At 39.8% G+C, this 21963-nt stretch overlaps 1 protein-coding gene across 4 annotated transcripts; it reads left to right on the top strand.

The window, feature by feature from the left end:
- The first annotated feature begins 5239 nt into the window (after positions 1-5239).
- Positions 5240-19677, top strand: LOC135323552 (C-C motif chemokine 28-like). 4 transcript variants are annotated; one of them, XM_064500018.1, is made up of 5 exons: positions 5240-5448; positions 8056-8157; positions 11681-11728; positions 12992-13118; positions 13901-19677. In XM_064500018.1, the coding sequence occupies exons 2-5, from the start codon at positions 8094-8096 to the stop codon at positions 14121-14123; spliced, it is 462 nt and encodes a 153-aa protein (XP_064356088.1). In that variant the 5' UTR covers positions 5240-5448; positions 8056-8093; the 3' UTR covers positions 14124-19677. The 4 variants fall into 4 exon arrangements, with proteins under 4 accessions (XP_064356088.1, XP_064356089.1, XP_064356090.1 ...); XM_064500019.1 differs by having other exon boundaries at positions 8071-8157; XM_064500020.1 differs by lacking the exon at positions 5240-5448 and adding an exon at positions 7716-7976 and having other exon boundaries at positions 8071-8157.
- The last annotated feature ends 2286 nt before the right edge of the window (positions 19678-21963 follow it).

Genomic DNA, 21963 nt, shown 5'->3' on the forward strand with positions numbered 1-21963 from the left:
ACTGCAGACAATTTCCAATACCAGGAAATAGGCTTTAGAATGGTGAAGAACTATGATATTTAATTCACTTGCCAAAGTAAATCTCCTTCCTGCACCTGTTTAGTCAGCAAATACAAATGTGCAAGATTGTTGTTCCAAGTATTTTATGTGCTGGAAACCATTATGGCAGGTACTGCATGTAACATCTTCTGGAGAATACAAAACCGCCTCTGGAAAAGACAGTCAGTACCTAATGAAAAGCTTTCTTGTTTTTCTTATTCAATTTTTATTAGAACCCCAAAACTGGATCCCTGAGAGAACGGACAGGTCAGAGTGCCCCATCTTTGACTGCCAATATACAGTAAGTGGTATCTCAGTGTAGATAAGATGAAGCAAAAGGGATTACTTACTTGCCTAATTTTAAGCGGTTATCGTAACATTAAAGAGATTTGAGTGCAGGTATGTTCCTGTATGTTTTCCTGGATCAAATTATGCTCTCAAGTACATCTGCGCAGCCTTAATCCATTAGCCAAGAGAAGAGTTTGATTCACCATGCAAGTTTAACAGAATAGCCTTTATTGCAGATGAGAAGTATTTGGCAATCACCTTATTTTCAATGGTTTTCTAAAGAAAAACAGTCCTAATCCATCAAGCAAAGCTCTTTGCGGCATAGGTCAGTGAGAATTGCAGAAGCAGACATATTATTAACGATCTCCTCATTAGTAGTTATTTTTGTTTTGGGCAGTGCAGAAGGGTCTCAGTCACTCATTATGTTAGCTATTGTATAACAATAAGTCTGTCCAAGTAGTCTTACAACCTAAATAATCTGTTTTATATGTTACATTGTAGGTAACTTTTAACTGTAAAAATATAAATGAAAATAGAAGGGGTGATTCTGGTCTTGCTTAGCTTGAAGTAACAGACTAGCAAATTAGAAAAAATGCTGGCATTTCCCATGCCTCTTGAACTTACGAAACTCATGCATCTGGTTTTCCAGAAGGAAAGCTGCCAAAAATAGCCCTATGTATTTTTTTTCCTTAAATTCTCACCAAAAAAAATTTCTTAAGTAGATTTTCCAGAGATGGTGACATGTAGAATTCATGATGGTGGAGAATTTGGAGGACCAATGCCAACTCATGCATCATTTTACTGTTAAAATTTTAATATGGATGCCTCCTGGTCATGTTGATAAAGTATTATATTTTTCAAAAGTAGTAGATAGATATACTTCCTGCAACTTATGAGTACAAATTACAACATAAACTCAGCTGCAATCCTACCTACAGTGTTTCTTCATAACATATAACTGAGATTTATACTGAAGTCCTTTTGTGCCCTTCTGGGAAAAAGAAATTAAGAAATCCAAAAGGAATGGGGAAGAAGCTGTTTTGGATCAATGCTCCTTGCATGGTGAGTTTTCCCATTAGCGCCAAGCTGCTTGGCAGCCGTTGAATCAGGAAGTACATGGATAGAAAATTCATGCAGGTGAAAACCCACGACTCTGTTTTGCATTCTGGAGCCCTGCCATGACCAAGGGTCCAGAAAGACCTTTCAGATAGGAGAGATCCTTAATTAGAGCAACCCTGTTATTTCTTAGTAGGCCCAGGATACAAAAACACTAAAAGAAGTCTTAAAGCTCTTTTTCTTCTTCCCCAGCTTCCATACTTATGCTGAGCATAAATAAAATGTGAATTCAACTATGTTAACGAATAACCAAGTGTACTGTGCAAGACTAAAGAGTATGTCACAACACCAGAGGAAAGGGCTGTTGAGAAAGGACTGTTAGCTGGCAGCTGCGAGATCATGTGAGGTAGTGTAAAAAGCCTTGGTGCTAACTAAATAATGCAAATGTAACATGTGGACATGCTGGTTTGTAAGACAAAACGTAATTTCCTGGTATAAACAAGGGCCGCCAGAGTTCAAAGATCAGGGTTAGTAGTGACTTCACACACCCCTGTAACGGTCAGTCAATCTGGGGCACCAAAAAAGGGGAATCGCATTTGTTCCCTGTAAAATTGGTACAAGCCTGTCGATCGTCATGCTTTGATGTAATGTATTGCATGTATTCCACACAGCTTTGTGTTAGTATAACCTTGTGTAGCGGTTATGTTTGCATTTGTCTCTGCGTAAGTCTTTTGTCACCGTAAACATGTTTGCAGCCGAAGCTTAAGACCAGAAGCCAGAACATTTGTGTCTCTTTATGTTGGTAGAGAAGGGTACCAACCTTTTTTGTTTAACTCAATTTTAGTTCATTTTTGTTAGTTTCCACTGAACATTTCTTACTTATTATTATCCCTCTACTACAACGCTGCTTTTAAAAAGGTAGGGAAATCAATGCAATATGTTTGGAAAGCCAGCTTCAGGCTCTTTTGGAATAAGCAGATTAGAAACATAAGAAGGACCATACTGAACCAGACCACTTATCTGTGTAGTCAGATATTAGCTCTGTAGGGCATGCACTTTCACTATATATTTGTGAGTAGACCTTCTCTCCTTCCCCCAGTTTGCATTTAGGAATCAAAAAAAGCAGACTCACTTCTTCATCCAAAAAGACGTAGGATTAAAAAAAAAAAAAATCAGGAGAACCTGTTTTTTGACGCTCGGCTTTGTCATGAGAAATCTTTTGGGAGGCAGGATTGGGAAGAGGTTGTGTGGACAACTTATATAAAATTCAAATTTTTGACATATTTTGTCTGAGAGAATGACTAAGCTATGTTGCTGAGGAAAAATGTTTTAAATAATAAGAAAGTCTACAAAATTAAAGATCTTTGCTGTATTAAGAAATACAAATTCCAGAATTCTTATTTCCCACTTGTCTATCTCAGTGGCAGGTTCTCTCCTGAATAAAGTTGCTAGCCAGCCATGGAAAATATCCCCCATTCTTTCTTTTCAGGGCCTTCTGGTCCTCTCAGCACATGTCGCAATCCTTTAAATTATGACTGATTTTTGAAGAGTGGGGACTGAGAAAGGAAGTGCTGCAGCTCCTAGAACAAGACATGTTCCTTCCCCTAGCTTCTTACAGTGATTTCATGACTTCTGAACGGCTTACTCCCCCACCCCCCTTTTTTCTTTTTAACCTGGGAGATTCATAATGTCTTCAGTTTTTAATTTAATTTAATTTCATTTCATCAGTGCTTATTTCCTCAGTGAATAAGGTCATTTTTCTAAACCCGCTTAATAGTATGTCAGTTTTTAAATGTCATAGTGGAGATATGGAAAGAGTTTTCATTTGGCTAACCCAAATTATGGGAGCACCACATTGGCAGCCAAGCTTTCCATTTTGCCAGCACTGATATATTCTTTGAAAGACTTGAAGAAAATTCTGGAGATGAATCCTGGGGCTCTGCTGGCAGGTGACTTCCCAGCATGATTCAGCAACTGCAACACAGTGCTAATGTAGCAGTCTATCAAACTGGTATTCCTTGCTTCTTCAGTAAGTGAATTTTTGGATGCCCCATTCTCCAGCATGCAGTATTTTCATGTCCGTGTTCACTTCTTGCCTTCATAGAGGCAAGGAATCACAGAAATTTATTAGCCTCCATTCTCCTTTCAATCCTCATTTCCACCGTACCAGGGAGATTTCTATTTCCCTTCTCTTTTGAATCCCAGTCAGATTGTGATGCCTGTTCATGTCTGTGGTGCAGCATCCTCTGCTCCTCCTGTGATCTGAAAAGTGTTTTTTCTGCAAGGGAGGCGATACAGAAGAATGAACCCTTTTGTTGTGTAATGAACCCTTTTGTTGTGTATTGCTGGTAATGATTGTCTCTGTGCTGTTTCCGTTGGTGACAATAGCTAATGCTACAGTAAGAGCTAAAATCCAGCGAAGGCCTCTCCAGGTAAAATGTCTGGCACTTAAATAGTGTATGAGGTTGAGTCAGCTGCTTAAGAATAGAATTCAAAATACCCATGAAGAAAAATGTATGGAAATAGGCAATAGAAAATACTAGGTATTTCTCTGCAACTTTGGCACTGCAGTGAGTGCTGGCACCTTTGTCGGCTTGGAGCGTAGTCTGTAATCTCCTCTTCAGGGCAAAAGCCTGCATGCTTGCAAAGAACTGAACTTTCATCTTATTATGTAACAGTTTAGCTGTCAGAGTGCCCACTCTGTGAGTGGGAAATCCATGTCCAAACCCTAACGCTAAGTGCCAAGCAACAGCACGGGGTAGGATGAGCATCCTCAGCTTCTCCTGGTAATGCTACGATACTGTGCAGCAGAGTGTGCGAGAGTCATGAGTCCAGTGAGCAAAGGAAGAGCTTGACAGTGCAATCTATTTGTGGGGACATTCACCTGAAGGGAGGGAAATTTGGCACTCCAGTCCCTCTTCTAGGTTCTTCTCTTCTTTTAGGTATTGATAAAATGTAATGCTGAATGTAAAATATACCTGCTTGAGTCTCTAGCTAACTGACTGGGGAACTTTCCTGAGAGGTGGGGTGTATTTGTACCCCTCAGTCTCAGGCAGAAGACTGAATTTGGCTGACTTGCTTCTTAGGAAGTGCCTTAATTATTTAAAATGTTCACAGCTCAAGCTTCTCTCCTGAACTCATTTATGAAAGAAAATATCCACAGATTAATTTCTGGCATGCAGAAGGCTGAATGACAGTTAGGCAGTTATTAAAATCTGAGAATGTAAGTAAGGGAAGCACGGACTCAGCCTATGCAGTCTAAATTAGGGGATATTTGAAGAGATCACAATTTGGAATTTTGGCACACACACAAGCAATTGGAGACATTTCTGGAAAGTCCAAAATATAATTTTAAATTGTATTCTCTGTCCACTTATGATTTAAGCCATTCTAGGGAAAATTAGGAGAACAATAAGTTGATTTTTATGAGTCTTAACAGAGTAATAGGAAGTACTGAAGTAACAGTGAAACTTATTTTATCTGTCAGTACATCAGGAGCCTTCTTGCTCAAACTTAAATCTTGCTGGAGTCAGCAATGATCCAAAGTTGTTTTAATATGACTTATCCTGATTTGACAAATTGAGTTTGTGGTCTTAGTTTTCTTCAGTAATTAGCACTTCTGTTGGAAGTTCAGGTCCACGGACTGAAAAGCTGTAAAGACTCAGTTTTCTCTTGTGGGTCCCACAGAATCTTTTGGGTTTGAGTTCAAGTATATTGGCTGAGCAGAAGCCTCTGCTGCTGTTCCCCACTCCACACCTCTCACAGCAAAGGAGGTTTGTCGCAGGGTAAGGAGGGAGTAAAAGGAGGACAGTCTATCCTCGCCTTTTTTTGAGAAACTGGAGAAAGCCATGTGACGTTATATTACAATACGCACTAACCCAGAGAAAGTCACAGTCATTACTCTCTGCTCGGAACTCACATGCTCAGATTAAAAGAGCAGTTTTAGCCTTTTCATTCACAAACCGAAGGTAGAACTTAAAAAAGGACTAAAACAAGAATGTGCTCTGCTTCTCAGAACAGAAGAATGATGACTACCTTTTCTGTTGCCATACTTTCTGCTTGCAGGTCAGCATTTTCATTTGAGCTTTGAATGGAATCCAAGTCAATATGTCAATAAAACCCTTCACTTTACTTTAGCCATGATTGTAACTAATGCCATTGTCAATTAAGTCAGTGCAATTCTGGGAAAAGAATTAGTGGCTAGCTTGTTCTTTCTTTGTAAGCTGGATGGCTGCCTATACCTTAGTGTAGATTCATAGCACAATATTTGCTATTGTTTCTTGGCTTTATTTTCATTTTAAATTTCTCAATGGCATAAAATAGAGTTGTTTTCTCAGTCTGCATTTTCCCCTGTTCTAATAGTTTTAACATTTTAAATTGTTGGCACATTATCAAGAAGAAGGTATGTTCCAGGTCTGACACAATCCTAATTTCCTTGCTGCACTTTCCCATTGAAGTAAATAAACATTTACTTTCTTTTGGACCCACTGTGAACTCTGAAAGAACATAATCCATAAAACTTGAACTAAAATTGAGTAATGTAACTGAAGAAGTAGGGTTTATTCAGTTTGCAGTGATTTGCTGTCAGCAGCAGAGAAATGGCTATCTGCAGATATACTTAGTTACTCAGTATGTTTTTGGTAACATAGTATGTGTGCTTACCTGAACAACCAACTAGAAACACTTTAATTTTTTACTGAGGAAACAGTCTTTAAAAATGTGGAAAGCCTTGGTTTCTTCCCCCACCTCATATCAGTGCTATAACGCTCCACACTTGTTTTGCTTTTACTGGAATGAAACTTTTGTAATCTGTGTCAGGCCTTTAAAACTGTACCTGAAGATTGCATGTGAAGCATTTGTCAGAACAAACTGTTTAGTTACACTGATGTACACAAAGCGCCTCGTTTTGCCGTGAGTGTCAAGCAGCCACTGGAATACAAAATCTCATTAATACTGACTGAACCTGTTTCTCTAACATGGTAGATGTTACTCCAGTAACACCTGCCTCATTGTGTTTCTTTTTTTTCCCCTAAGTTGTTCCTCTTTGTGTTATTTTGAAGGACATCTAATGCTGCTAATAGTCTTGTCCTTATCTAGAAGCAAATTAATAAAGGTGTTGCAAGCTCTCTTAGCTTTGGCAGTGGTATTTTAGTATTTATAATACAGATTTTCCACTGTAATTAAATGCTGACAATAAGTCAGCTTGTTGATTTCAACATAAGCAACTTTCCTGAAAATATACTTCAAGCAACATACTTTACCTTCTCTTACTCGTCTTAACACAATAGACTTTCATTTGAGAGCCTAGTACTCTGCAGGTGCCTCATTCTGTTAACCTAGTAGATAACAGTGTCAAGCAGGAACGAAGAGTTATGAAGTAAAACTGATAGCAAGTAGGTTTGATTGCATTATATTATTTTATTATTAGATGGAGTTGCAAAACTGGTGTTGGGACAGTGTAAGTGTAGATTAAAGTCTCTGAGGTTAGCAATTTCTTCTATCTTGTGTCCTGGAAATTGAAGAATGTTATGAACTGCCGTAATGAGCCAGAGCAAAGGTGAATTTAGCTGAACAGTCTGGGGACTTCCTGAATTGATTTTTCTAGTTCAGCCTTAGAAAAGGTCTAAGTAGACAGCTTGCAGTGTAACGGCAGTGGTGGAGTGGGGCAAAATACAGCAACTGCTTGCTATCCATACAGTACTATATTTCTATACAGACAGAGACCAGGAACACATTATATGTCAAGTGTAGCAGGAAATCTAAGGAGTGTTTTTTCTCCAGAGACATTTCCCCCATTGCCTGCAAAAGTCAGGAAAAGACTTTTTTGATGCCACTCATAGAAGCATTATGGAAATTATTAACCTCCAAATATGCTTTTCTTTTCTTTTTTTTTTTTTTTTTTTTCTTTTTGCGCTGAAAGCCCTGGCTTTGTTCTGATTGAGATAAAAGATATCACAGGGAACTATTGAAATGGGCTGCAGAAGCAAGAGTCAGGAAAAGAATGGAGGGAGATGTGTCAAATGCAGTTTCTCTCCAGCTATATTTCACCAAATACATTCTGGAGCATCCTTCATGAATCACGTGGCCGCTGTAATTACCAGCAGTTCAAAAAGGGAGTAAGGTGTGCTAAATAACATGGCCTCTGCTTAGGTCTTTCATGGGCTGAAAACCGAGATGTCAAATGCCATGCTAGCGCAAGTGTACTGGCGTCTTGAAAAATTGTGCCTGTTTATACTACAGCAGGTTTGGCCCGTGATGTTGCCTGTTCTGCTTTCACAGGGAGGTGATACATGATAGCAAAGCTTTTTTCTTCTGCCTTAATCCTGCAAATATTTATTTCTGAAGTCTTTCTATCAGTAGGACTTCTATTGTTAAAGCATCTCATCGGTGAGGAGCACTGAGAGGATCCAGGGGTAAGAACAGGATAGGATTGATGCAACTAAGCAAAAGGATTATTTTCACATCTGGCAAAACACGTAACCATGTTTGTATAGCTAAGAAGAATGATCTTGCCGAAGCCCATAGGACTATATGGAGGGATACCTGAGAACGGCTGAAGTGCTGCACAAAATTGAGCCTTATTCTAGCTGCCGGTAAGGGTGGGGCTTTAAATAATGTTCTTCCACAGAAGCCAGGGAGGTAGGGTCATACTTTATTTCCTGTAATTTACAGCCTCTTCTGTTGCAGTATACCTTCAGCACTTAGAAGGAATGGATGTGAACTTAGTCACTGTTTTGGCTATTCTAACAGTTGTGGTCAGCCAGACATCTGAGAGTAAGTAAAATTGTACTTTATCTATATTTTAATTTCTTAAAGAAAAAAAAAAGACTGATTAGAATTGAGTCTGTTTAAGCCTTTACAGCTCTGTAAGGGATCAAAAATGATAGCTTTAAGGTCTGTGCTGTAGCCTGGGAAAATTTTAAAAGTGAAAACCTGACTCTATTAAACTAAATAGAACAGTTGCCACTTGTTTTAGTGGAATTAGAGTTTCACCTTAGCTTTTCCTTAATGTTTCCATAACAGATTAGGGGACTTTGTGTTACTCTAAAATGGTTTAAACAAGGAAATGCCAGGCAGGCTATTTATCATAGCAAATATTATCGAGAACATGGTAGCTGAGACACTGTAACAGCCAAAAGCATAAATGATTTCTCGAGGGAATCCATAGAAAAAAATTAATTGTCTAAAGAGATCTCTTACTCAACTACAATTTCCTCCTTTCCAAGCTTCTTGAGAGGGAATATGTTTAGAAGAGCCCTTGATCTTTTTCCTTTAAAATCAGATTGCTCTGGATGGCAAAGATTTCAAGCAACTTTTTTTGTGATACACTTCATGTAATTGGTTTCTTATATGCAGAAAAAGAGGCTTTGCTTGCAGCTTTGCCCGGCATTCAATGTAGTATGTCCTCAGGATTTTAGAGATCTAATAAAATAATATTGCTTTTTGTCTTCTTGCATTTTAAGTGAAACATTTCAAAACAGAGTCGAGTAGCCAGTCCTTTGCTTGAATTCTTAGTTTTCCTTTGTAATTTTCTATTATGAGATAAGTTGTGTTCTCAGCGAAGGTAACAAACTCTCCCAAATCCCAGAGAGCTTCAGCCTTTAAGATGCTCTTTTCTCAAGTCATTAAGAGCAGAAACTGCTCAGTTGCCTATGGATTTAGACAACACATGGACAAATCTGCATTAAAACTTTGTCCAGTTAAAATGGCTACTGCACCTGCCGGCCTGAGGAGGCTCTGCAAGTTCTCTTCCATTAGATTTACTATCTGGCCAGTCAACCAGGTCTTGTATGATAGGAATGGCATGTGCATACACTGGTCAAAGTAAAGGTTTTCGTAGACTGCGTTCCTTTATATTGAACTCTCTGGCACAGAAGAAATATCTTCATCACCTAATTTTCCTCATAAAATGATGCTCCACATTTAACAATAACCCTCATAAAAACAGGCAGAATTGCATAAGGTTGTGTGGATACAGGCACACCCTAGCCTGATTCCAACTAGCAGAAGGCTGTTCTTAGGCTGGCCGTTGCGCATTCATTTCAGTGTCACAGCACAAATATACAAATAAAATTTGGCCTGGTAAATACAGATTCAGGAAGGTTTCCTTTCCTTGTGGATCTGTGTATCAGTAGCTGTTGGAACAGAAGTCAGGAAAGCCCTCTGGTGGCCAAAATTGCACCCAGGCATGGTCACAAACACGGCCTTGCCAGACACTACCAGAAAAATGACAGAGAGCAAAATTTTTTTGTATAAATGTGGAGCAGAATATTTTTTGCTCTTGAAGTAAAAAATGAATTTTTACAATTTTGTTTTTGAAAACCCTGATATTCTTCTGTCATCACATTGTCGTCAGCACTGGGGATTTACAGCATTCCAAACACTCTAATACCTGCAGTAAAATTGGCAGCATTGAATGAAAGACTGTGTAGCAGATTAGACAAGAGCATTTATTCTTATTTTAAAGGTTGTTGAATTGAATTTCACTTCGGGAACACAAAGGTTCTCTTGTGAAAGCTCCAGCATGTATTTCCTCTTGAAGATAAGAAAGGATAAATTTGATATTAAAAAAAGGGTAAATGTTAAAAGGTTCGAATAACAAATAAAAATAAGAAAGTCAGTGCCTTCCCTGAAGCAGTTAGCTAGAGTTATTACAATCAAGTTATACCACTAATGCTGGGCTGGTTGGAGAGAGGGTCGCCTGTGCAGTGTGGAAGGTGGGTTCCCTCTTAAACTGTGTTGCTTCACAGAAAAAAGACGTGTGTTCACACAACATTTTCTTTTTAGACAGTAATGTGTGAGGTATTGCATGGTTTGATTTTGCTAGGAATGGCAGAAATTTCACCTTCCAATAAAGCACTAGATACTAGTGTTTCTTTGGTCACATCAGCATCACACAGTGTTTTGGCAATTTTCAGCCTGTGTTTCCTTACGCTCTGCATTCCAGCTGTACTGCGTGGCCTGTGTGTCATCTAGTGCAATAGGATCCTGAGAATTGGTTATCGCTTTCTTCAAGTGCAATTGATTCTCCAGGTTTAGTTCATTTGCACTTTGGTGACCTTATACTTTTCTCAGTATATATAGTCTTACTCTTATATCATGCCTCAAAAGTGTTTCCAGTGGTAGCCACACCGAGGTTCTGTTCTCTTCACCATCTTGAAGGAGACAAAGTGAATAAGCCCTGGAATCCAGACCTAAAAATATGAACAATTTTAAAAATTATTGCTCCATGGTGGAGCCCATGCATCCAACACCTCACAAAGGATACAGAACTGCACACAAGAGAGCAGAAGACAAGTCCATGGTAGTACCCGTGCCCTGTATATACTATGCAGAATGCCACAAGGCAAACATCCATACAACCCTATGAGAAAAGACAGCCTCCCTAAACACACACCTCCAATAAAAAGTCACTAGCAGGTTCTCAGTCTCTGTAAGGAATGCTTTTTGTCCCTGTAGCAGATGAGCACCATTTCATTCACATTCTCCTGCAAAACTTCAACCTGCTTTCTTTTGGCTTGTGCACTAGCTTCACATGCAGTCTGTTGTGTGTTCTCCTATTTAGAGGTAATGTTTTTTGCATTGCTGTATAAATTAGATGTGAGTGTTTAATGCTGCAGTTCAAAGATTGACTGAGCATCAGGCAATTGCATTCAGTCTAAAATTGCTACTTATTCAAGGGAATCTGTCACGAGTGACTAATGAGATATTCATAAGCCCACCTAGGGGCATCAAGAATTTTGCTTTATATTCCTTATATGAGTTTGTGTGTATTTTTCCTTATACAGCTATAAAACTGAAACAGAATTTATTTATTCATTTTCAGTTATAAGGTGTGCAAAGGACAGTGCAGTATAGATGGCGCAGACCTGGGGAACAGAGCGAGTGGTGTTTCTAAGTACAGAAAGGGATAAAGGCAAGATATTTTAGCCAGACAGTAGAGCAAATAGGTGTGAAAGTTTAGGAGACAGCTGCCTCACTGTAAGACCTTCTGTAATATCCAGCTGTTCCACAGGAGTCTGGCAGCACTGGCCTTGTCACGTTTTGCCAAAAGAAGCACGGGACTAGACCTCTCCAAAAAGCACAGCTGACAACCTCACACAGAGTTCAAGATATAATTACTCTTCCTCGAGCTTTTATCCTGCATAATCCTTCTGCCAGAAGCTGACTGGCAGCAGCAAAAGTTCGTATTTTAGTGTCACTAATACTGTCTTGAGCCCTCAGAAAAAATTACTTCTTGATGCTCAGTGAGCTAAACTTCCATTTGCAAACACGAATTAATTGGCTTCCCCAACAGTACGCTACCGAAGACAGAAAAGGAAAGGACAACAGGGAAATAATCCAGGTAACATGAAATAATTAATCCTTCTGCAACATACAACTATTTATAGTCCTTCTCTCTGGCTTGATGAAGAGGCAGCTGCTAGGCCAGCGGGTTTCTTTCAGCCTCTTTTGTTTGTGACTGTGAAGTCCCAGGGATCTATTGCCTGTCCCACCGGGTTTGAAGGCCTCCCGCAAGCTGTAGCTGATCGTGTGCCTGGCCTTCAGCAACTCCTGCTACACTGCTAGCTGCTACAGCTAACTGCTGCAGCTTTGCTGACGTCTTCCATTTTTCCAGTCCTCGGCGAGGCCCCTTGTAGCAAACAGAGCACACAATCTTCTTGCTTACAGGAAACTCTTTAAAAGGCTTCTTCATCTTCCCGTTTACAAGTGCCTTTCTTTCAGCAGGATTTTCCTGCTTCTTTTTTTCTTGCGCGATGACTCTTGCACTCTAAGACTAAGTGATTGCCTAAGGAATAGCCTGATTTACAGTCCAGGAAAATAATTTTATTCAAAATACAGAGAAAGGATACCCCCTCCCACTGCTCCCGTTCATTGATGGGGACATAGGAGTCCTTGCCGTGCTCATTTTGAAGCAAGGGTTTGAACCTGAGACCCTCACACCCTCGATAAATCACTCAACCACATAGTTTTGGATGTCCTTGAGCTGATGGAGGGAATCCCTTTTAGAAATTATAGTTTTGTACTAATTCAGAAGAAAAGCAAACACCAAAATCTTAATATTTGTCATCAAAAATTCTTGAGTTTTGATGTGCTTTTTAAGCTTCAGTGACTTTTCTATCAAGGTGGTATTAGCAAGCAGATAAAGATCTGCAGGAGATCATTCCCTAGCAGAGATACATTCAGTCCTGAACCTCCAAGCCCTTGGGAGAAGGAAAGGGAAGGGGAAGAGGAAAGCACAAAACTGAGCAACAGCATTAATTGTTTCAAAAACAAAAGATAATGGGGCTGATTCAACCTTGCAAGGCAGTGTTTTTAAATTACACTCCTAAACGCTTCCAGTGTCATTAATGTTGGTGATCTTCCACAAATAAAATACTTAAAGCTTCTTTTTTTTTTACTGTACCAAGCCTTTACAGATGTGTGCATAAGAAGAGATGGGGAAGCTGTTCTTTAAACAACAAAAACATGACACTCTGATTGGAGAAGTCAAAAGGATGCTATCTCATCTAATAAGATATAAGATGAACTAACCCTTGACAAGTCAAGCTATGGCTTGTCCCCTTCATATCTATGTTATTTCTAATTTTGTTATTACTCTTTTCAGCTTTGTTTCCTGGGGCCTTTAGCTGTTGCACGAAAATTTCAGATGAAATTCCCAAAGGAATTCTCCAAAGAGTGGAGAAGTTTGACATCCAGAAAGCTGATGGCCTGTGTCACTTAGAAGCTGTTATGTAAGAGATGTTTTGGCTGATTCTCTGTGAAAGGGGTACCCTCAAATTAAAAACTATTAGGCACCATTTAAACAAGTAAAATCTTAGCATGTTAACATAAATTCAACGAAAAATAAGGTCCTGTGTAATTTTAAAACTGTCCTTTTGTGTGTTATTTAAACTTCTGATTGTTACAACTGAATTTTCAGTATTAATATTGATCATTATCCAGCCTGCACTAACTTCAAAACTTGCTTTTCTTTCAGCACTGAAGAAGGATTTATGCACCTTAAGGCTTCTCTTTTTTCCCCAACTGTTGGTCCAGTCTCCCTACAAACCTTGCCTAAATTCATTAAATCAGCTTCACTTTCATACATAGACTATTTTTGATAAATGTATTTTTGGGGGGTGGTACAACATCACACTGTTTGGTTGAGATTGATAAATTTTAAACAAATCCTAGTAGGTACTTTTTATTCTTAGACATTTATATGAGGATGATGATAAAAATGCTCTACTTATGTATTGCCAATACAAATGTACTGTTTTACACTGTGATTGTCTTCAGACTCAGTGAAGAAGAAAAGCTTTTTTTGTGATTTTGGAAAATGGTGTAATTGTGAAAACCTTAGATCCTAACTTTTACAGTATTTGAAAAGGAACAGAAGCTAATAGACACTATATAGCCAAGTATAACTTTGCGGCCTACATATGTGAATGATATGTATGATAATTTTAAAAAGAGAGGGTTTTTTTTTTTACATTTTTTCTTTGAAACTGACAATTATTTCTCCTTCTGGCAGTCTCTACATAGAAGGCAGAAAGTTCTGTGTAAGCCCACAGATTAGAAAAGTTAAGAAGTGGATGAAGAAGAAGAGGTTCAAGATTCACAGAAAAAATGGTAGAAGACAAAGAAGAAACAAAATAAAAAGAAAGAGAAGAAAGTCACACAGTGAAGCAAGCCCCATGATGCAGACACCTGTGGACTACGGCACTATGTACAAAGATAGCAGAATTCGTCAATGATGGGTGATTGTAGCACTAAAATGACCTTTCAAATATCCAGCGTCTAAGGGAAAACGGTGTTAGAAAACATCACCTGAACACAAGAATCTTGCTGATCAGAATACCAGCAAAATGACAAGGTTTTTTTGACAATGTCTTCTAGTAAGTGCTCTGCTGTATCTCTTAGATCTACAACAGACTTAAATTCTCCTTTCCCCTATCTGGCTTTCATGGCTACCTACCCTGTAATTTCTGCTTTAACATCCCATTAGACAGTTCCTTCTCCTTGTTCCATCTTTCCCAGTCCCATCCTTTGTCCCTTTCTGTCCTGTTGTTCTCTGTTTGCAATCATGTTTCTGCAATACCTTTGTACTTTTGTCTGTTTTGTTTTCTCCCAGTCATGAACTTGGATTTTTTTTCTGACATAACCTTACAGATATCTGGTTGCTAGTTCAGTTGAAGCTGGCAAAAAGCAAGATTTCTTTTTGCTATTCCAAACTCTTTGCTTTCAGCTGTTATTATCACTGGAAATATTTCGCTGTTCTTCAGACTTGAAGTGTGGTATCCAAAACTATGCAACAAAATAATCTCCATTGCTTTTGCTCATTTCTTTCCCCATTCAAATCCTTTGACTGCATCCTTCCTACCCTCTTTCCTGAATTTCTTGTAATTACCATTGAGGGTTGCCCATCAGGGCCTTCCTTTGGGGATTGCTAATGATGCCAATCTGGCTACCCACTCCATAGCCTTCCTCTCACTGCACTTCACTGTCTTCCACCGTACGGCATAGTCTCCAGTTCCCTCCCTCCTTCCTTGAAATGTTTGAAACTAATTTAATATTCCCACAAAGCCATCTCAGTCAAAGGCACTTTTCCCTCAGAGAAGCACACATGGAAAGTAACAAATAGGAGAAAAGAGAGATCTTAAAAAGAGTTAAATGCCATAGAATGCATACTCAAAATATTTTCCTGGTGAGCCAAAAATACTTAACACAGGAGCATAATCCTCCTCTTCCTCCTCTTCCCCTGTTATTTACTGTTTGTTATTCTCATTCATTGCATTTGATTTAAATTAGCTCCTGAGAGGTGTTACTTGTGTTCGTTTTGTAATTTTTAAGTCTTAACTGTATAATGGAAAAATAAGAAAAGGCACAGCAGGTGACAGTAGATAAAAGTAGCTCCTAATAGGTTCCCAAACGAAAATAAAGGTGAACATCTAGCAAGGTCATTAGAGGATAGGTATGATCCCACAGATACACATCTGATGAAAGAAACTGACTCCTCCCAAACAGAAATGTGATTATCACTTCTGAAGAGCCAACAGTATCCTAACAGGCATGAGGCAACTCATCTAACTGTTCTTCCAGTTTCTACAGAATACTGTGTACACTATACACATTTGCATAGCCCCATCCTCTGCCTGCTAAAATGACAGGTAGAAACTCCTCTGCCAGGAGCAGAAGTCATGATTATTCTCTTCAATTGTGAACATGTGCAGAAGCTCTTCCTCCTGAATGCCTGTTACACCATGCTGGGGAAGTGGACAAAGTGCCTCTGACTGATGCAAACTGAAATTTGTTGCATACATTTTCCATCATTTCATTTGCATTCTGATACTACACTTCTTAGATACCACAGTGATACAGTGCATGTGTATTAGAAAGAATCCAATCCTAATGGGCCCAGGTCAACTGCTAAGTTGCTCAAATGTATTATGCTGTATTTGTCACTATCTCACTGTTTCTGGCAGTCCTGTTTCTTTTGTTCCTCATGCCCTGCTACTGATTCCAAATTTTAACTTTGCGCTTCCCTCTTGAGTCAGATATCTTGGGGTGGATTAATGATGACATTTCAGTGCCTCATAGTTTTCCCATCAATCCAACCACTGCCCTTTTCCAGCAAAGGATTGAGTGTACCCTCATTTCCATGCCTGTTCTATCAGAGATGTCCATCATATCACAGTATTAAAGCTAACTTTCCAGGCTGGTGTAAGCATGTCTGAGCCCCCTGTGAGACATTTGACTTTCACTTACAGAAGTGTTAAGAATTGTTAAGTATCCCCATATGGTAGAGGCAAATCAAGAAAGTTTGGGAGAATGAAGAAAGAAGGGTGCAAAGTCAAGCTGACAGGAAAAAAAGGAGCATAAATAAGGATAAGAAAAAGTGAAATTGTGGTTCCAGATGAGACAACAGCAGCAGCTGCGATCAAGGGCGAGACCTCTTGGAATACTCAGTCTGTTACAAAAAGGGATGTCTGTAATTTCAAGTAGGGGCTGCTGGGAAGCTACATAATGTTCTGGCTTGCAGACGTGTACTCTGCCGGTTGAAAGAATGCATACAGCTCACTCATTTATTTCTCTAGTTTGGAATATCATCTGCTTCCTAGTGGTCACCGATTTTTATAGTCAGCTGTCTTCCCTCCCTCCCTGCCAAATCCAAGGTTCCTAGGTGCTCAAAAATTACTATTTCATATTTGAAATTAGAGCACTGCTGCAGTTCTTCCTCTTATGCATACTGTATAAAAGAAACAAACTAATCGAAATGTATTTTATAGTTTTCTAATAACTGGAATTGCTACAAGACATGAGCATTGTCAATGTCACTAATATGATAAGAAGACTCAGCCAGATATGCAACTCAAATACTACTAAAATACTTGCATTTCCTGGGCCAAATTTAAAAGACAGGCTTTGATGGTTTCATTTACATCTTCAGGTTCCTCAGAGCATATGTTATCTCAGAATAGGTTCTCCTGGGTTCAGTAGATCAAACTGAGATTATCAGAAGATAGAAGTCATCTCCCACCTGCCAAGTGTGTTTCTAATTTGGATTCATATGCATTTTGGTGGGAATGGAGTTAGAAATAACTTCTGTTAGTCATCTAATAAACCTTCTTCCCCAGTGTTGGTTTCTGAAGTATCAAAACAGCCCTTAAAGATCTAACGCATGGTACCGTTTCAATTATTCCTGAACACTGACACACAAATACATAAAACATTCCAGTGTAGTGAATTATAAATATTAGTGTGATCTCTTTGACTGCAATACTGTGTAAGATTTTCAGTCAATTCTTAAAGTAAGTCTATACTCATGTGGTTCTCAGTAAAAAACAAACTTTATTTGACTTAAGTGACCTCACACTCTTTGTACCTTAACGTTATTTTTGACCTTTGCTATTTGTGTACGTGGAAAAAAATAAAATCAATATTTTTTCCACTAGAGTCATCTCGACATCTTGTTTTGCAGACGAGATTATTACAGCACATGACTTTGTTTTCCCTGAGGAGGGAAAAGCTATCCCTAAAGCTATCTTTTCGAAGGGTTTAGATGCCCAAAGATGCAGTTGGCTGCTTCTGAAAACCCCAGTGAGTATTCTAGTGACTTAGAAGTCTAGTTCCTACTGAATTCAACCGAGGCCTAGAAATCATTTAGTTAGGCCTATAATTAATATAATTTTCTTGAAAATTCCAATAGATTCACTCTTAAATAGCTTTAAGAATCTGTCCCTTTTTACTCTTTATTTTAAGAGCTGTTACTGTAACTTGATATGATAGTCTCTATCTCTGTGGGAGGCTTAGGAAAAATGTCACAGATACAATTGCTTGGGAATTACTAAACAAAAGCAAAGAATCTGTTGCATCTGTTGAGACATCCATTCTAAATTTGATACAGTGACTTAAAGCTAGAACTAAAGGAGAGTCATAGGGCAGGAAACATAGTAGCATTTTTCTTTCAAAACACTACTGAATTAAGAGCTCCCACCCACTTTTACACAAGAGAGAAATGGTGGGAGAGACCTAAATTCAAACTCCTCTTTTGTCAAAATGGACTCAGATGATGAATGGATTTTAACAGAGGACCAGGAAGTATTGTTTGTCCTCTGCTAGCAAGATCCGAGCCTTGCTACAAGGTTATTCTGAGTTTCTTCAGTAATGGCATCTTTAGTAAATGGACCTCTCCTTTCTTAGGTTTCCAGCTCTAAGATTGCCAAGATGCAGTATTCATTTTGCTATAGTAGTTCAAATATACTAAATACAGTCTCTATTAAAGTCTCTGTTAAAAAATGAGTCACTGGGCAGACTGATTAAGTTTTACAACCACGAAAGCAGAATGACCTGAATTCTTACAATCTGGACTGGAAATACTGGCAATCACGTCTGGAGTATAATTTGGTTACAGGGTTATAACTAGTTACCTAAGAGATCTGGAACAAGATCTACCAACCACTTAATGTCATTATTGCAATCTTTCCCAGAAATCCATATAAAGCCATTACAGTATTGCAATAGCAGTATAGAAAGATCCTTTCCTGTGAAGAAATAATAGTAATTTTTATAAAATCAATACTATTTAACTTATTAAAATACTAAATAATAATAAGCTTAATTCATGGCATCTCCTTGAGTGTATTCAAAATCATATCTCATGATTTTTTATATTCAATATATTTTTTTTCAAATAGAGTTATACTTGTCTCTCAAATATAAGAGGTTCCATGGGACCCAAAGCTTGGAGTCTGTGTGTCCCTACTTGAGACAAGATTCAGGTTTTATCCAAACTTTATCCAAATGCTATGAATTCAGGTATTGAGATTTAATTACAGCTATCAGTTTCTGCAAAGAATGCAGGTAAAATAAGATGTATTGTCTAACAACTTGCTTTAATAGAAAAATTCTAAAAAGAGATTCTGTAATCTCACGTGCTTGTGGAACTAACAGTTACATCAAAGATACACTGAAGAAAAAGCTGCTCCCATGAGATTTTCTCCTTCCCAATAAAAAGGATTGCTATTTGAAAACACCCATAGGTTTATTCACTTACAACATTCTCAGTGACAGAAAAAGTAGATTAGAAGACTCACAAAGCTTAAGAAAAGGAATGATGGCTTTGACACCAATTATAAAAGAAATTTTACTGGTTAAGAAGTAGTAGTAAATCTTAGACTATAAAGAATTAGTCAGTCATGGAACTATTCTGTAAGAAGAGAACACCTGAACTTGATGCAAGTTTAAATTAGCATCTGGATCCAGATATATAGTAAGAGATAAGTACACTGCATTAGATTAGATATCTAGACCCTGAATTTGACTTCATATAAATATTAAAGTACTATGACTGTAGTGTGTCTTTAACCTCAGTCTTATTATTCTAGGATATAAATTAAATTCCAGAAACTGTCTGTCATATTTTATTGTTTAGCTATTCTTCATCATATGCAAGGTGTAATCTTTAAATGTGCTTTGAAACAGGCACAACAGGAGAACATTGTTATAATTCTATTGGCTCTAGTTGGTTAATTTGTTGGGTTTTTTTTTTTTTTTTTTTTTTTGCAAATACATTACTTTAAGCTGATAGCAATGATATCATGCATGTCTATCATCTTCTACATTCATATCACTTCTACATCATCGAAAGTTAATGTGAAAAACTATGGAAAGTCATTCATAATCTTGCACTATGGAAAAAAAGCATAAATACTGCAGACCCTCTCCTCAAGCTAACGTTAGTCATTTTGGCACCCTTTCTTGATCAGATCTGTGAAGATGTAATAAAAATTAGAAGAAAAAGCTTTACAAGGGCTATTGACATCTGCATATCTTGTTGAAGAAACACCTCAAAACTGCAAAAGAAAATTCTGCTTTTGTCGTTTTGAAAGCAAACATGACATTTATCAGAAAAAAACATGCAAGCACAGGCTTGCAGCCGAGCACATTTAAGTTGTCAGGGAGCAGCGAGGGCAGGCTGCTCTGCAAGGGAAGCTGAGCCAGGAGCCGAACGTCACGGCAAGGCAGGCAGGGCAGCGACCTCGCCGACAAGGGCTCCGGCCCACCGTGCCCGAACAGAAATGCAGAGTGGGTCTGGTGACAGCAAGCAGGGTCAGCCAAGAGTCCGGATCTCCAGCCAAGCCCGTAGTGACGAGGCAGGCGTGCGGTCGAGCTGGGAGGTCAGGTCGGTGGGTCAGGATCAGCAAGGCAGGCAGCCAGGCACGGGCGTACCTGCCGCGTCGCTCAGGCACGGGCCCGAGTTTGAACGCAGCGCCCAGGTTAAGGGGGAAGGGGTCACTGAGGAGGCCTCTCGTAGCTTTTTCGCACGCAGCTTTTTTCACTGCAGTTTGATCCAAGGTTACGTGACCGCACTGTAGCAGAGCTGGCCTCGCACAAAGGCAGCTAAACCCCCAGGGAGGGGAGAGGTGCTCTCAGGGCCCTGACAAGCTCCCTCACATTCAGTGAGATGGATTGGTTCATCTCTTGTGAAAGTCTGTTTTTCTCTGAAGGCAGAACAGGCAATGTACCCCACTGTGAGGAAACATCATGCCCCTGATGTACATAATGAGAGGCTGACATTGGGAACCTGTTTTGAAGTCTAAAACATGGAAACAGTTTGGTTTGGTTTGTGGGTGGAGGGAAAAGGAGGAGGAATGGAAGTTTTATATACCCAGGGTAGAAAAAGTCAAACCTTTCTAACAAGAAGTCTGTGTGGTCTGTAGGCATGGAGGACACGGTGTGTCTATATAACATAACTATGCCATAGCCTACAGAATTTGTATTCTGTCAGAAAAAAATTTCATAATCACAGATTGAATTTGGCTTGTACACAGACTGACATAAGCTTATCAGCAGAGAGCAAAGTAACAGGAAAACTTAAAAACAAAATGTCTCTTCCCAATTTCTCAGTAGTATTTCTCAATTCTTGCACTAGGAAGAGCAGTACTACAAATCTGTATTCTTACGTGACGATAGCAGAATAGTTATTTAATTTAATACAGATTGAAAAAACGAGAGAGGAGTTAAGACTTTCAGTGAGAGTTTTCCCCCTCCTTTTGCATTCTGTTTACCTGACCATAAGTTGGTGCAATTGACCTGGTTGTTACGCCCCGATACTGTGTGTTGTCCTCTGCTGGCTGTAGCAAGCCAAAGTCATGGAACCAGACACCCTGCTAAGGGAGTATATTTCTTTGGCTTGGTGTTTTGCAACCAAACGATCCAGGCTTTAAAATGTATATGTAATTTTTATGAAGCAGCTTCCCATTGCAACCAATGTTTACACTCCCTGTACGGCCAGGGAAGACTCCTGCAGGGACACTCTGGAGCCTACGCAGTAATAGGATATAAATCATCAGAAGGCTACAGAGCTTGGTATTTGAAATCCATACATAAACTAATTATGAATTTGTCAGCTAATAGCAGCGTCATGAGATATGGCTTCACAGACTATGTATTCAAGGAGCTGGGAAGAGAACGTTACAGCAGGATCCTGGGGAACGAGTACAGAGCATCGAAACTGAAGCAGTTCCACTGAGAAAACCCACATGCGTGCCGTGAGCCCCTCTTCTTTATCAGCTAGGGCAACGAAGGGAGGCCCAGTTTTAAGGCACGGACGATGTCGTACGCCCTGCGCTTGGGATCGCGCCTCCTGGAGCGAGTTACCTGCTAAAGGCAGGAGGCGCGCACGGACATGCCGCGGCAATAAAGGGGGACAAGGAGGGGTAACGGGGACTCGGAGAGCCCCCGCCACGTGAGGAGCAGCCGCCCCGGTTCGCAGAGGGGCTGCACATGGCCGCCACGCAGCTCCGCGTGCGGCAGCCAAGGAGCAGCGCTGTGGCGCCACGGCCACGTCCACGCAGGGCGGCCTTCCCGTGCGGCCCGGACCGCTGCTCGCCACGGCGGGCCCGCGCGGAGCAGTGGGGTCACCCCGCTTCGCCCCACGGCAGCCGGCTCCCCCCAGGGCCGGTCCTAGGCCGCCCCCCGCCTCCCTCCCCCCTCCGCCGCCGGTGCGCGGCCCGATGCTCGGGCTTCGCCGGGCCGCGCGGGCCCGGCCTCCCGTTGCCGGGCAACCGCCTCCTCGCCTCGCCGGGGACCGGC

Source organism: Dromaius novaehollandiae, chromosome W, assembly GCF_036370855.1.
Source record: "Dromaius novaehollandiae isolate bDroNov1 chromosome W, bDroNov1.hap1, whole genome shotgun sequence".
Classification (NCBI taxonomy): Eukaryota; Metazoa; Chordata; class Aves; order Casuariiformes; family Dromaiidae; genus Dromaius; species Dromaius novaehollandiae.

Bases quoted from the DNA above. Each gene is read 5' to 3' on its own strand.
- LOC135323552 (XM_064500018.1), top strand. From the start codon at position 8,094: ATGGATGTGAACTTAGTCACTGTTTTGGCTATTCTAACAGTTGTGGTC. The intron at 8,158-11,680 runs GTAAGTAAAATT...CTTCCCCAACAG, and splicing joins GGTCAGCCAGACATCTGAGA to TACGCTACCGAAGACAGAAA. The intron at 13,119-13,900 runs GTAAGAGATGTT...TCCTTCTGGCAG, and splicing joins TGTCACTTAGAAGCTGTTAT to TCTCTACATAGAAGGCAGAA.